This window comes from Peromyscus eremicus, unplaced genomic scaffold, assembly GCF_949786415.1.
Source record: "Peromyscus eremicus unplaced genomic scaffold, PerEre_H2_v1 PerEre#2#unplaced_1286, whole genome shotgun sequence".
In the NCBI taxonomy this organism is placed as follows: Eukaryota; Metazoa; Chordata; class Mammalia; order Rodentia; family Cricetidae; genus Peromyscus; species Peromyscus eremicus.
The window spans coordinates 100,001-116,682 of record NW_026735521.1 but is presented as its reverse complement, the minus strand read 5'-3'; the positions used below and the strand labels follow the sequence as shown (position 1 = coordinate 116,682).

General features: G+C 45.3%; 1 protein-coding gene across 1 annotated transcript in view; it reads right to left on the bottom strand.

Annotated features, from left to right (window-relative positions):
• Positions 1-1,827: 1,827 nt before the first annotated feature.
• Positions 1,828-16,682, bottom strand: part of Gab1 (GRB2 associated binding protein 1) — a 95,140-nt gene continuing 80,285 nt past the window's right edge. The window contains exons 3-6 of the mRNA XM_059253054.1: positions 11,060-11,276; positions 6,037-6,638; positions 2,551-2,636; positions 1,828-2,386 (exon numbers count right to left, since the gene is read on the bottom strand). Coding sequence (XP_059109037.1) covers positions 2,054-2,386; positions 2,551-2,636; positions 6,037-6,638; positions 11,060-11,276 — 1,238 coding nt within the window. The 3' untranslated portion in view covers positions 1,828-2,053. The remainder of the gene's footprint in view (positions 2,387-2,550; positions 2,637-6,036; positions 6,639-11,059; positions 11,277-16,682) is intronic.

The window sequence follows — 16,682 nt, the reverse complement described above, 5'->3', positions numbered from 1 at the left end:
ATAATACAGGACATGCCAGCAAGGTCAGACGTAGGGCCTCTGCCCTCCCCCACTTCACCCCATCTCAACATTTACATGGAGTCTAAAGACAATACAACTCCTAACGTGGGGGTTAAAGAATAGAGATTGCTTCTAACATGAACTAACCACAGGAAAATAATGTGCTGCTTTAACGTTTTAAAAAGGATCTCAATACTCTGTGTCTCCAATTCCTGTACTGATCTTTTAATGACCTGTGCAGCAATTATGGATCTCTTCATGTTCACTTACACTTCATGTCAAGAAGAAAACAATTGGTAAGATTTCTAATTAGTTAAAGACAAAGACAAACAAAAGGGAGAAAAGCTGTGGCACTCACACCCTTTCTAAAACAACTCCAGATCATGATCAGGAAGGGTGGGTGTCTGGGTGGCTACGGGTGAGGCCAACGGCGGGCATTTGCCACAACAGCCGCCAGGCTACCTAGCCAGGTGTGAAAGGACAACCCGGACCACTCAAAGGATCTCTAAGCAGTCTGAAGCCTGTAACGATGGAGGAGGAAATGAGAAGCAGATGTGGGCAGGGCAAGGGCACAGAAGGGATCCAGACATAGAACGGAGGCCACAGAGAGGTGTTGCAGGCCAAAGCTCACAGAAAGCTGAACCCAGTCAGGGTAGAGAACAGAGGGAGGAAAGAGAAAGGGAGAGAACAGAGCGGATGCAGGGACGCCCCACAAGACAAGTGCACAGGGTGGAGATCACAGACTGCCGCACGATTTCAGCAGAAGCACATCCTTATTGTGTAAGAATTAAACCAAACCCTTTACTCTGAAGCAGTCTGAGTCTCAGCCTCTGCTCCCCACAACTACAACATGACTTGTGTTACTGAGTTAAGCCCGGGTTAATAAGAAGTTTGATAAATATGTCCTGAAAAAGGTATAGATACCATGTGGCTTTTCAAATGACTTTAACTCCCCTGCAGAAAGCCAGGAACCTATCATACAGGAGACTCGAACTTCAGTTGGTTATCAAGACTAAGTCATGTGCAGTAGGCTGTGTTTAAAAGACTTGTATCCAAATTTGCTTTTCTTTTGAGACAGAGTCTTAATATGCAGCTCTGGCTGTCCCAGATCTATGTAGAGCAGGCTGTCTTTATATCACAGAAATTCGTCTGCCTCCCAAGAACTGGGATGAAAAGCCTTGGCCACCATGTCTGGTTTGCACACGGTTTTGTTTTTTTGAGACAGGGTTTCTCTGTGTGGCTTTGCGCCTTTCCTGGAACTCACTTTGTAGTCCAGGTTGGCCTCGAACTTACAGAGATCCACCTGGCTCTGCCTCCCGAGTGCTGGGATTAAAGGCATGTGCCACCACCGCTCGGCTGCACCCGAAGTTTTAAAACGTGAGGAGACATTACCCAAAGGGGCTGAGAAGTTTCCTCTGAAGAAGGGGACCGGGCCTACCAAGTTCTGCTGCTTTGGAACCCAGTTTCCTTAGAAGCCCAGAATAAGAGCTTCCACTTGTCCCAGAGCCAAAGCAGACTTTTTTTTTTAAAGTTATGATGTGGGGAAAGAGAAAAGATTATACAGACATCGTCACTGTTGTTAAATAATCAACAAGTGCATTATAATTCTAAATCTAATTTGATATTATACAAATAGCAAGGGAAGGTCATATTTAGTATTAGGTTTGGTTTGCAATTCTTTAAAAAAGCAAAAATATTTGGCAGAAATTAACAACAAGGAAAACAATCAAGAGGATTTCAGGTCACTCTCGATGTGTGTGAGGGTCACACGTCAGTGCAGGGGGACCGCCGGGTGGGAGTCACGAGCTCCACCTCCATGCTTTGGGGAAAACAATGCGAGTTCCCCTGGTGCTGCCTGCTGCCGCCATGGCTCTGGGTATTTTAGTCTGTGATCTCTCTTCTAGATTGAGGAGACCTGGAAATCCCACCTGGGCATCGAGACACTCACTTACAAACAGCAGGACTTCTGTACTTAAGCTAAGGACCCAGGCTATTATTTCCACGTCAGTTCCCGTGTTTAGGTCTGGTTAAAGGCAGCCCCAGCTGCACCCTGTTACCCTTCTATTCCCCACATCCCCTTACCTTTTCTGTCTGGCTTGAGGTTCCTATCCACTGGGGGTGGTTCACAGTCAGCAGCAGGAACTGGCCTCCTGGGAGGGGTCTTTGGGCTGGACCTGAAGCCCAAATGAGCAGGAGGAGGGACTTGCATTCCAAATGAAGAAAAATCAAATGTCCCAGGGGTCATTGGCACATAATTTGGTTCCTGAATTGGTTCCGTAAAGCTGCTGGAATGTTGTCGTGGTGGCGAGTTGGGATTCATGGGGACATAGTTTTCATCCAGTTCTTCACCTGAGACACTTCCCACTGTCAACACATTTTTGATTTTCTAAAACACACATACATTTCTCTTAATAAGCAAAGCCACTGTCACACATGAAGACACAGTTATCACATCTGTTCACAAGGGTTCTGTAGTTAGTTTCAAGGTCTCAGTTAGGGTCTGGGGTACTAAGTATGCAGATTCAGAAAACTCCAGGCAGTTATACTTACAGACTGGTTATGGAAGCCTTCCAGGGAACTAGATCTATCGCTTGGGAAGGTTCGTGGAATATCATAGCAATCTTGAGAGCTAGCGTCTGGAATTAAGAAAAAACTGTCAGTTTTTGTTCCCATTTTGCCAGCTTGCAGGTGCTCTGTTCTCACGTCACACTTGTTCACACACACACTCCTCAACCTTGAAAGGACACTCATCAAACAGGCTCTTGAGCTGGCTCATTAAACACACACCTAAATGTTTACCAATATCATCATCTGACTATGACAGCAATCGAATGTCCAAGCCTGGCATGAGAAGGGTTCTCTAAAGATGGAGAAAAGAAATGGTACCCATTTTGAGCCACCTTGAGCCTAGCATCTCACTACTCATAACTAGGTTATATAGCCTCTCTGGAAAGAGTTAGAAGGCCACATGCAGTGGGTCATCCCCACAACCCCAGCACTGAGGAGGAGGCAGAAGATCAGGAGTTCAAGTTCATTCTCAGGTAACAGTGAGATCAGGGCTACAAGAGGTCTTGTGGTAGGAAGGCAGGGAGGGGGGAGGGAAGAGGGGAGGGGAGGGGGACAGGGAGGGAGGAGGAAGGAACAGAAAATCTGAAATAGGCATTGGATGGCTGAACACATACTGGTAAAATATTTTTATGGTGTATTAATTCTTTGGCTTTTTTTTTTTTGCAACAGCTAGAAAACTACCACAAAATACAAAAATGCTAACACATAGTTTTTAAGGCATGTGCACCTAAAATTTTTTTTTTTTTTTTTAAGAGACAGGGTTTCTCCGTATAGCCCTGGCTGTCCTGGAACTCACTTGGTAGCCCAGGCTGGCCTCGAACTCACAGAGATCCGCCTGCCTCTGCCTCCCGAGTGCTGGGATTAAAGGCATGCGCCACCACCGCCCCGCTCTAAAACATTTTTTTAAATTTTAAGGCTTTCCTAGAGAAACAATGATTCTAGCACAAAAACAGATACACAGATTAAGGAACTAAGAAGGCCCAGATATAAACCCAGGCAGCTACAGCCTCCTGATGTTTTTTTACAAAGATGCCAAAAATATACACTGGAGAAAACAGCCTCTCCAACAAACAGTGCTGGGAAGACTGGATATCTACCCGCAGAATAACGAAACTAGATCCTACCAGCTCATCCTGCAAAAGTCAACTCCACGGTATCAAAGACCTTACTGCAAGAGCTGCAACTCTGAAGTTGCTGGAGGAGAAAGAAGGGGGAACACTGTGCGCAGAGGCAGAGGACATTCTTAACGGGCCATCGGTCACCTAGTGCACAGAGCCATCATTTGACAGATGAGACCTCACGAAATTAAAAAAGTTCCTGAGCAGCAAGGGAGAAGCTAATTAAGTCACAGAATGGGAGAAAATCTTTGCCACCTACACACCTCAGAGGACTGATATCCAGAATAAACTAAAAAAAAAAAGAAGAAGAAGAAGAAAGAAACACAAAACAACAACAAAACTACCTAGCCCAGGAGTTCTCAACCTGTGGGTCTCAACCCCTTTGTGGTCAAATGACCCTTTCACAGGGGTCTCCTAAGACCATCGGAAAACACAGATATTTACATTATAGTTCATAACAGTATCAAAATGAAAATAATTTTATGGTTGGGGTCACCACAACATGAGGAACTGTATTAAAGGGTCGCAGCATTAGGAAGGCTGAGAACAACTCATCTAGCCAATAAATGGGCCAATTAAAGGAGTATCCAGTACACAAAGGATGGAGTACAAATGGCCAGTGACACACGCAACTGCTTAACCTCACTAGCTGTCAGAGAAATAATAAACTACATTGAGATTTAATAAACGACATTTAATAAACTACACTGAGATTCTTCCTTACCCCAGTCAGAGTGTTGGTCATTAAACAAAAACAAAAAACTACTGACAGGTGCTGGCAGGGAGGAGGGCAGAAGAGGACTTCCCAACATGGCTGGTGGGAATGTAAACTAGAGCAGCTTCTGTGGAAGTCCGTATGGAGGTTTCCTAAAGACGTAAATAAGTAAGAATACATGTGCCGTATGACGCAGCTGAACCATCCCGAGGGCTGCAGATCAGAGAATGCACAACAGTGTTTGCTGCTGCACGGCTCACAGCGGCTGGGCTAAGCGTCCACAGCAGAAGGATGGACAGGGAAAGTTTGAGAAGAATGGATTGAGAAGAATGGATTCGGGCTGGCCAGACGACTCAGCAAACAAAAGCCCTCTGCCAAGTCTGAGGGCCTGAGTTTGTGCTCCGGCCCCACACTGTAGGAGAGAACTGACTCGGGAGCGCTGTCCTCTGCCCTCCTACACATAATAAATGAATAAATAAAGGCAAAACCCGAACCAAACAAAGACTGACATCATTCCATTTGCAAGAAGATGGGTGCAACTTGAGATAATTATATTACGAGGATTAAACAAATCTTATAAAGACAGACATCATGTTCGATGGTTACTAGACTTTATACTGATACACAAAATCGTATGGAACATGAAAGCAGAAACAAAACTCTAGGAGATGAAGGGGACCAACAGGAACAGGGAGAGGAGAGGAAAGGAAAGGTGGGGCCGTGGAGACAATCGGCTCAACACACGGCATTCATGCTGTACAGAAACGTAAGACTCTTGGAGAATAAGCCAGACCTATTCCCCACTCCCAAAGTCTTCAGTTTGTGTTTACAGGCTATATGAGACGGAGCAAGACAAGGGCACCCACTGTTGGCTAAGATGGACAGAGGAGACTCAGTGCTCTAAAAATTGAAGACCAGGAAAGGCATAATAGTTTGATGTGAACAGCGTCACTGCCTATTAAGACAAAAAGGTAAAAACTGCTGATAAAGGGGGAAACCCCAAGAGATATGACACAGACGTGGCCATGGTGGCACACAGACATGGCAAGGGCATGGCTAGGAGGACGTCTGTTCAGACAGCCCGCCTCCGCAGAAGTCCTAGATGGTGGGACAGAAACAGGTGGGAGGCATAAGACCACGCTTTTCCAGGCATGAGATGATCCAGGTCTTTTCTAACAGAGCAGGCATGCAGACATGCAGGTAGGCAGGCAGGCAGACACACACACACCCTTCAGGGATGTACTGACTTGATATCATGGCTATATGTGTGGGGGCTGAGGGCTATAGAAGAAAAAGGATACATACCTTTTAACACCATATTATACTGAAAAGAACAATTATTGAGAAAAATGGTTTTCCTGCATGTGTATGGATGTGTCTGAATGAATGTGGTATATGTGCATGAGGGTTCGTTTGCCTGTGAGCCTCCACAGTGAGTGGAGATGAGGGGGATGTCAGGTGTCCTGTATCACTCTATTGCCAGGGTTACAAACCTGAGCAGCTGCTGGGATCTCAGCTTAGGTCTTTATGCTTGAGCAGCAATGGCTCTGACCCACTGAGCCATGTCCCTAGCCCCTCAGAAAAACAGGCTTTCTATCATCAACCCCTAAGAGAGTAGAAGCTGCCAGAGCTGACCTTTCCGTAACTTGTTCAAATCCACGGTGGAAATAGTATTACTCCGGGATGGCGGCATGCCTGCTGTAGGGATACAGTAACTGCTGTCGGTGTCTGAGGCTGTGCGTGGGACGCCACACGTTTCCACAGGAGACCGGTCATGGGTTGGATGTGGCTTTGGTGGTCGAGGAGGGGGAATATCAGGAATGGTGTCCAGCTTAGATGACTGTCCCAAGGTGCCTTCTGGAAATGTCCGTGGAATCTGATAAGTGTTACCAGGTGTTGGCGGAATGTCGTAACTGATGGATACATGTCTCATCTGAGTTTCTACACTCGAAGTCCCAGTTGGGGTATTGAAGATGTACAGCTCTCCATCTGCTTCAGTACCTGACGGAGATTCCTTTGGCAACACGTCATGGGAATAACTCCTGGGCAGGTTATAGAGGCTGGAGTCTACAGAGACGGATGGAGCTCGGGGTGGCGGGCAGTCATACAGCAGTTGCTGCTGAAAAAAGCCATTCACTCCATGTCTGCTCTGGGAGGAAGCAGGAGGCTTATGGGAAGGGACGTTGTCATTGCAGTCTGTTTCAGAAGAGGTGGGCTTTGCAGAGTCAATGTGGGGTCTGAATAAAATGGTGAATGTCAAAAATAAAACACGGTCAAGACAGACAGATACAGTTTTGACACACAAACTAGAGCTCAGTAATCAAAACGTGTTTTTCTGTTAGATTTTTTTTTTGTGTGTGTGTGATCCATAAGATTCAAGAAGCATAAATGTTCTTTAGTTGCTTATAATTATAAACCAACAAAACCACTATCAAACTGCTAGTAATCGTTGTCAATAATTTCTGTCCTGTGCTTGCCCACGCCCAGCTGCACCAAGGAAACACACACACACACACACACACACACACACACACACACACACACACACCCACAATCCTCAGCACTGATCAGACACCACAGAATTCCAAACAGACACAGGGAACCCATCTTCCACTAAGAACATGCAAAACAAAATAAAACAAAACAAACAAACAAAAACCCCGGCACTAGTCCAGTTTACAAAGCTCATCTATTGCTCTTTAACCAGCCTTGACAAACTGTTCTGCAAAACCAAAAACCAAGTGGGAACTGCAGAGGACATCCAGGGACAGCAGGCTTCTTGCTCTCTTCCCTTCTCTCTTTGAGAGACATTCAAGACACACTATTAAGAGGAACGAAATCCATGATGAGGGGTTAACTAACTCCTAACAATGTTAGGAAATCTCATTTGAGGATAATCCTGCTTTTGATAGATTTTTAGTACCTGCAAAAAAGATTTATTTTTATTATTTTTAAAATTATGTGTATGTATGTGTTTGGGTATGTGCACATAGGCAGGTACCCAAGGAGGCCACAGAGGCATCAGAACCCCAGAACTGGAGTTACAGGTGCCTGTGAGCTGCCTGAGTAGGTGCTGGGAACAGAACTCAGGTCCTCCTCCAGAGCCAGACACGCTCTTAACCACTGAGCCATCTCTCCAGCCCTGTCTGTTCCTTAATAACACCTGGCTGTGTTAATTTGCTCCTGGGACCCCTCCCACTTTGGGGCAGAGGAGCCACACTCTGCTGGACTACTTACCTTCTCCCTAGCTCCCTCACTCATGCCTTTGTTTAGGGACTGGCACCTCCCTCAGTCTCTGCTGAGAAATGACCTCCAAAGCTGCACGCTCGGCCTTAGAGGATTCTTTCTCACACCTCCACCTTCTCCAGGGAATGCTGACAGCTCCCATCTTCTCACTGAACTCTGAGGCTCCTATTTTCAAAGTCCTACTTCCGCTTGCTTATTCCTGTATGATATAACATCCTTATACTGCTCACACGCCCCAGAGCAAATTGCATTTCCTTTACAAACTGGCTGTCCTTGACTTCGTGGACAGAAGTGATTTCATTCAGACCCTCCAGCGTCAGTAGCCTCGAAGCCTGTTACCCTGCGACCCCCATCAGTCAAGCACTGAGTACCGAGTCCTCCCTCCCTCCCTCCCCTCCTCCTTCCCTTCCTCCCTCCCTCCCTCTTATTTATCTGTTCCCTGTTCTGTTCCCACTCTATTCCAAGTTCAGGCAGATCTCTGTGACATCCTCATCACAGAATCCTCCCCTTACAACCTGCCCACTTGAGCTAACACCAATATTTTTAACACATGGTTTTAATAGTAGTCACTTAATTAGAGAAAAACCTATAGATTCCTAGAGGCTATGGGTCCATATACTAGCTCACAGTATCAAGGCTCCCAGTAATATTTAATCACTTATGTGTGTGTGTGTGTGTGTGTGTGTGTGTGTGTGTGTGTGTGCGCGCGTGTGCGTGTGCGTGTGTGTGTGTAGCAGGGGCTGTGGACAACTCTGTAGAGTCAGCCCCTCTTCCACCTTCACGTGGGTCCTGAGAACTGAACTCAAGGTCGTCCGGCTCGTGTGGTAACTGAGCTATCTTATGATCTTCGTTTTTTCCATCTTAAAAATAATACGCAGACTATCCTTGTAGAATTTCTGAAGTACCCATGCTTGCTCTAAAATATGCATTCATTTAGTCTACACGCAGGAGCCCAAAGCAGTCGGAGGTAAGAGTCCTGAGGAAGGCCTCTGGCTCCCACCAGCTCATACTCTAGTGTGGGTTATTTCCAACACTACAACAAGACAGAGATTTGGGCACTGGATAGCTGGTCTGCTGTAAAAACCCAGAGAAGGCTGGCAAGGTGGCTCAGTGGGTAAAGGTCTTCAGCACCAAGCCTGGGGATGGTCCCTGGAACCCACATGGTGGAAGGAGAAAACCAAGTTGTTTACAAGTTGTCTTCTGCTGTCTACACATGCACTGCACACACACACACACACACACACACACACACACACACACACACACACACACACAAATATAAATAAACAAATGCCAAAAGACAACACTGAAACCCCACCAACCCACAGGGATGTTTCAATCTAAGAGCCTGGAGACAGGCTTCCTGGAGGAGCATGTGTATGAGCTGAGTCCTGGCAGATGAAAGGGCGGTGTGAGAATTACGACCTATGTGTGAAGGTGTAAGCATTTCATGCTCATATTCTCTGGCTCCTTCAGAAGGTCCACTCTAGAGCTCCCAGGGTGACTGCACCTCAGGGAACTGTGTCCTATGGAATCAGGTTGTATCTTCACAGCACCTAGCACACTAATGGGCATGGGGTGGGCACTTCATAAATATTTGTTATTTAACTGTCACTTTGGCAAAGTATCTTACACAGTCATTTCTAGAACAGTTTCTCCTGTAGCAGTAACGATGTGCCAGTGAAATTAATGAAAGGCGCAGTCATGAAAAGAAAACACACTAAACGCTGCCACTGATCAGCTGGCTTCTTAAGAACATGACACTAGAAAGTAACGGTGAGTCTCCATCAAGCCAAGTCTCAGTTAGTGCACAAGGACACGTTCACAAGTGTGCAGTCCTCAATATTCACGGCAAACAAGCAGTCGAGTTAGAATTTGACAGTATTAACTAGTGTCGATTGATACAATTTTCTTGCTCTTACAGGTAAAATTCCATTATAACGAACAAGACAAAAACCATCTGTGGAATGTTCCCAAGCTTCTCCCACTATCCCAGGGAATGGTTCACAGAAACCATTTCTGGGGGTTTTAAGCTCTACATTTGTTTGTTTATTTGTTTGCTTTTCAAGACAGGGTTTCTCTGTGTAGCCCTGGCTGTCCTAGAATTCGCTCTGTAGCCCAGGCTGGTCTCGAACTCAGAGATCCTCCTACCTCTGCCTCCTGAATGCTGGGATTAAAGGTGTGTGCCACCACCGCCTAGCAGGTTCTACGTATATTTTAAACAAGTATTCTCTGTAATCTTATTCTACCAAGAATCACTTTTTTAACACTGAGAAAAGAAACCTTTTTGTATAACAAACGTATATTTGTTCAGCTTACGTTCCTGAACACTTTGTTTTATAGATATCCCATGTGTGTGGTATGCAGCTCACTGACACTTTTGTACTGTGAATAGACCTGTTGGAAGTCTGTCACTGACAGTCACAGGCTGTCAGTGGCAGACACTGACCTGTTTATGGATCTTCATTTTCTTGTTGTTTCTTCAAATAGTGAAATAACTGTTCTCCGATCTCCTCTGTCACTGCCTTCCAGCTTCTCAATATCAAAAGCCAAAGATGATCAACTTAAAGTATCTTTGGGCTTAGTATAGGACAGGGGTGTGTGTGTGTGTGGAGGGGGTGATGACCCTGTACCGAGCACTGGGGAAAAGCTTTTTGGACCCTCTGAGTCAGTCAGACATTCCATAGATTTCTATTTAATGATCCGTAACATCAAGGCTTGGGGGTCAGCACTGTTGCATGGCTGAGGAGGAAGGTTTGACAGGTCACAGCTTTTGGCGGTTTATTTGACCTCATGAAATGTCATTGTCCCCCAGTCAGCCTAGCCTCTAGGATGTGCCATATTGGGATTTTACCTGTAGTATTAGTTTCTCACACAGATCCAAAACTACAGCACACTCACTGCAATGGGACCGTTTTGCTTTCAAAATCTTCTAGCAGGAGGTACTCCTCTCCTTCTTCAGAAACAAAAGATGACCCTTGGCTGGTTTATAATCACATAAGAAATGGAGCAAGATCACCATTTACAAGTCAGTGACATCTGTCAAGCAAGTAACACCCGTGAGTCCGTAACAAAAACTGCAAGACTCTTTCCAAAGAGCCTTGTAGGAAAACTGTGATTGGCCATGATGGCAGAAACTGTTTCATCAACAAAAGACCTCCCAGATAACAGAACCCACTAACAAAGAATTGTTATAAACATATATAATACAAACCTGCAGTGGATGCCTACTGAGATGGTTCCATGTAAACTTCAAGGTTTAAAAAAACCTAAAGGCTTTTAAATGTATACACACACATACACATACACACACACACACACACATACATGCGCGCGCGCACATATGTGCACATGCATGCACTCGCTCACACACATTCACACCCACACACATATGATGGCATGCACCATGTACCTGGTGGGTTCGGGCTTCTTGCTTTGACAGTTGATCAGCAAGAGGTAGTCTTGTGGATCGTCCTGGAGGCCTAGAGTGTCTGGGTGCGGCGGGAGGCTGATGAGCTGGTAAGATGGAGGTAGTGTGACTGGAGAGGCGTCCGGCTGGGTGGAGGCCGACGCACCCAGAGGTGAGTCAGCTGGTGCTTGTGAGGAGTTGCCAAGGGGCTTCACAGGATCTGGAACAGAGTTTAATTTTCAGTTATCACAGGTCAGACTGCTATTGTCATAGACTAAGCTACTTTGAAAGTTTGGAGATAGACTGCTTGAATGCACGAAACCAGAATAAATGATAACAGTGTTGGTGAAAACAAATACTAACTAAGGCCATAGGCAGTGGTGCACATGTACAATACTAGCTCTTCTGAAGGCTGATGTGGAAAATGCTCACACTCAGGAGTTCAAGGCCAGAATAAAGCGACACATACTATCCAAATAGCAACATTTATACCCTAATTGATTCTTGTCAAGACATCTGACATCTGAAGGACAACCTTTCCTTTTAGTCCAGGGGCCCTAAAGAAGTCACAGTTGAAGCTGAGGAGATGCTCAGTTAGTTGGTAAAGTGCCTGCCATACAAGCAGGAGGGCCTGAGCTGGGATCCCCAAAACACGCACAAAGAGCCAAACAGATCCCTGAAGCTCACTGGCCACCTAGTCTAACCCTCTTGATGAGCTCCAGGCAGAGTGAGAGGCTTTGACTCAAAATGGGCAGAGATATAGAAAGACATCTGCTATCGCCCTCTGGACCCCAGATGCATGTGCACATGCCTATACCCCCTCCCCATGTCCACGAGAATGCACCCCTGAAAAAGTCTTGAAAGCACTTACATTAAAATGAAAGTGTTGTATGATCTTCGCAGGACACATTTTTCAATGTTCATTTAATTTAGTGTGCATAGGTATTTTCCCTCCATATGTGTCTGTGCACTATACGCATGCTTGGTGCCTTGGAGGGCAGAAGAGAGCATTGGATGCCCTGGAACTGGAGTTACAGGTGGTCATGAGCTACCATGTAGGATCTGGGAATGGAACCTGGTCTTCTGCAAGAACAGCCAGTACTTTTAACCACTGAGCCACCTCTCCAGCCCTAAGAGACAAGTTTTTTGTTTTTGGATTTTCTTTCTTTCCTGATCATTCTTTCCTTCCTACTTCTCACTAGGCTGGGGGAAACACATCTAATTCAGAGGTTAGTGAAGACTAGTGAACCCTTCATCCTCAGCATCAGAGCCTCCACCCTGGGCTCACACCCACACCAAGCTGTTTGCAGTCAGCGAGCAAAGAAGCAACTCAAGAATCCCTTAACCATGTTCCAAAACGATAAATGAAAACTGCACAGGACATGACTAGAAAATCAGTTGCGCACCTAGAAATAAGAGCTCTGCAGTCTCTGACATGACAAAGTCTACCTTTGAGGGCCCGGCCAGACTGGGATCAGTTATTCTGCCTAGAAACACAAGGCCATCACAGCCAAGGAAAAGGCAATACTCAGCTATGAATGAACAGCAAGAAGAAGGCTGAAAGTCAGGGTTTAAAAGAATAAAATATGCAAAACATGCTAAACAATGCTAAGGGATGAATGCTCCACCAACTCTGACTGCAAGCCATTTAACAACCTGATACCTGAGTTCAGTCTCCAGAACTACATGGTGGAGGAAAGTGAAGACTGTTCTCTGGCCTTCTGCTCTGTGGCATGCAACTGCACGCCTGCACACACACATGCACACACACGAGCGTGCACACACACACGCAGATAAACACCCCCACACAAATAAATAATGTTAATTTAAAAACTTTGAACTATGCCTAAACAGTCTCTAATGTAACATTTCTGTGAGAGCCAAACAACTGGTCCAGAAAAGACTCCTGTTTGACCTCAGAGGGGTGTGAATTCAGCCTCTGCTGGGCCACAAGCCCCGTGATGTAGACCACTCTCCTCTCTGCCCTGTTTGGATTTCTGACTTTTTACTCTCTCTATGTATCTCCTAAGAAACAAACACTGGCTCTGAGTCTGCGTACACGTGTAAAATCATTTCCCATTTCTTAACTCGGAATGTACCAAGAATATAATTAACATCCATTAAAGGCCTAATAAACCACTGGAGCAAACTCCTAATTGAAATTTACTTAGAAAGTCATAAGCACTGCTAAGGCGAGGCTTTCCAGGAAGCCTTCAGTGTAGAGGGGAAGATTATAATTGAGTAGATCCACAAAGAATAAACCAGCTCACATGATCCCCTCACCCTACGTATTGGTTTATACAATTTAGGACCATCATGCTTTGTGTTAAAAGGGGATTGACAAGAATTGGGGGGGGGGGGAGGTGTCTTATGTGGTGGTGAATATGGTCAAAATACACTATGCACATGTATGAAAATGTCCTATCAAACCTATCATATATAATATATGATAATAAAGATTTAATGGCCCAGGGAGAAGGCCCAACAGGTAAAGGTGTTTGCTGTCAAGCTTGATGACCCTAAGTCTGTCCGCAGGACCCACATGGTGGAAGGAGATGACTCCTGCAGGTTATCCTATGACCTAGGAGCCACCGTCAGGGACACAAACTGCAGCTTCTACAGCTTAACCAACCAGACCCTGAACCTCTCGCTCACCTCACAACTGCTTTACTGTGTTTCCAGGACAAAATGTCTCTTCACTTTCCAAGCCTCTCTCTCAAACATTTCAAAAACTTCCTTGGAGCCTTTTAATCCTTAGGGGATGCTGACAAAAACAACATGCCATTGTTCTTATATAGAGGTCTGATGGCATGAAAATCAATCGTGGGGCAGTTTAGAAATCTATGAGCCTGGGCCCTACCACAGGCACCCATTGAATCACGACTAAAACTGTACAATAGTTTCGAACAGAAGAGATACACGCTGTGGTTGAACTTCTTCTCAGGGAAATGCAAAGGCCACTGGCAAGGCCAACATGAACCACTGACCAATATCAAATGTGGCTAACAATATGGCTAACAATTTGTCACCCTTCTGGTAGGAAAGCAGTTGGTACAATGACTTTGAGGACATAAAGCTATGATTTTACAAATGCTAAACTGCAAATATCTTTGGATGTAACAGTTCTACTCACAGGCATGGGTCCAAAAGAACTAAGAGCTAATGTCTATCAAAAGACACACACCACATAACGGGCTGGAGAGATGGTTCAGCTGTCTTGCAGAGGGGCTAAGTTTGGTTCCTGATACACCACAGTTCCCAATACCTAGCAGGAACCTCAGCTCTAAGAGATCCAATGCCTTCTTCTGGCCTCCCTGGCACCTGTACTCAGCACTTGAATGTACAGACAGACAGACAGACACACACACACTTAAAAATAATAAAAAGGATCTTTTTGTTTTAAAAGGACACACAAGAATGTTTACACCTTTGTTTGTAGAACAATTGAGATATCCATCTACCAACATTCTAACAGATCCATATTGTATGACAGTCACAGAATAGAATGCTGCATGGGAAAAACACCACACGCTTCAGCATGGTGACTTCTAGAGACTCAATGTTGGAGGAAGGAAGCCAGACTCAAGGATTCTGCTTACATGGCGTTCAAAACAGGCAAAGTTAATGAATGAACAGAAGTTAAAAGTATCCCAAATTTACTTTGAGGGAGATATCTCTAGAAAAAGGATTTTCTGGTGGAGTGTGAGTGCTGAAATCCTTAATCTGAGCTGGAACTTCAGAGCACATGTATGTTTACATGTGTGCAGCAGACAAAGGAGGGCACGGGCAATCTAAGCCTGCACAACAGTAATAGACAAGGCTTTAATAAAGACAGTAAAGAGAGGGCTGGGTGTGGAGGTACACACCTAAATTCCAGTACCCGGGAGGCAGAGGCAAGAGAATCTGAGTTTGAAACCTGTCTCAAAAAAAAGTTAAAAAGAAAAAAAATTGAAGTAATTTTTACTTATTAGTTTATGTGTAAGGGTGTTTGCTGGTGTCATGTCTGTGCACCACTCACCTGCCTGGGGCCTGCAGAAGTTAGAGGATGCTATCTGGTCCCCAGAACTGGAGTTCCAGGCAGTCGTGAGCCACCGTGTGGGTGCTGGGAATTGAACGTGGGTCTTCTGGAAGAGCAGCCAGTGCTCTTAACCACTGAGCCATCTCTCCAGACCCAGTAAAAAGAAACTCAAAAGTCCTTGATTAATGCTGCTTTACACAAAAGGAGACCCTCAAATCTTCCCCCCACACATACTTTCTTTCCTTTCCACCTCTGAGAAACAGTCTTCCATGTCTGTGGAGCCATGAATGACCTTGGACTTGTGGTCCTCCTGTCTCCATTTCTCAAATGCTGGAATTTCCAGGCATGTACCATCATGTCGGGTTTATGTTGTGCTGAGGACCAAACCCAGAGCTTTGTACGTGCTCAGCAAACACTCTACTAACTGAGATACCTCCTTGGTCCATATATATTTTTTTTCTTAAATGTCAGTTTTACCTGTCTTACTGAAGGGAAGATTATCAAACTAAGAACTGCATTTTAAAACTAAACTACTATGATCTGGATGCTTTGAGAAAAGCAATCAGGCAGCTTTCTAAGCTCGTGCCCTAAAATTAGCCCAGAGGTTTCGCTAGATGTCAGGGCGCTTCCTGCAGCCCTGGCTGGACTTCCCAGAGCTTGTTTAGCAAATTTAACAGCTTCCACCTTGGTGTGCCCAAACAAAAAAAGTCAGTCTGCACATTTCCAAGAAAAACAAAAGAAACCATTTTTTATCCTCAAACCCACTAAAAAAAAAAAGTCTCCGTGGGAGCCACACACAGTTCAGTGTGCTAGAATTTAAAAACAGGACAGCCTGCCAGCACTCTGAGTGTTCAATAATAGCAGTGGTCACCTGGGGCAGCGGAAATAACAGGGTAATGGTATTTTGAGAGGTTCCTGGAATCAGAACATAGGTCAGATTCCCCCCTTCCTTTGTTTTCAGGGGAAAATTAGTTATTCTCACAGGGACCAGGAGGCTTTGCTGTCCGGGCACAGTCTGCTTCTTCCCACAGCTGGAACTCAAACAGTAGAAAAGCATCTTGAGGCATCTGCCAACTTTTGAGCAAAGAACAGTGCGTATTCAGCCTTCAAAATGGAGAGCACAGGGCTTAGGAACAGACTCAAGAAAGGGAAAAGCAACTATCACTGTTTCGGGATGAGTTATGGGGTATGATCGGAAACAACAGAACACAGAATTGGTGGCAAAGGGGCTGCTCTTCCAGAGGACTCGGGTTAACATACGGCACCCACACAGCAGCTCACAACTGTCCATAATTCTAGTCCTAGGGGACCCAACACTCTTCTCTGGCCTCCTCAGACACCAGGCATGCAAGTGGAGCACAATAATACATGCAGGCAAAATACCCGCACACATTAAAAGCAAAACAACCCTGTCTGCAATTCCAGTTCCATGGGATCTGATACCCTCTCCTGGCCTCTGCTGGCACTGCACACACATGATGTGCACATATACATGCCGGCAGAACAGACAAATACATACAATAAAAAATAAAATTTAGCCAGGTATGCGCGCGCGCGCACACACACACACACACACACACACACACACACACACACACACACACACTT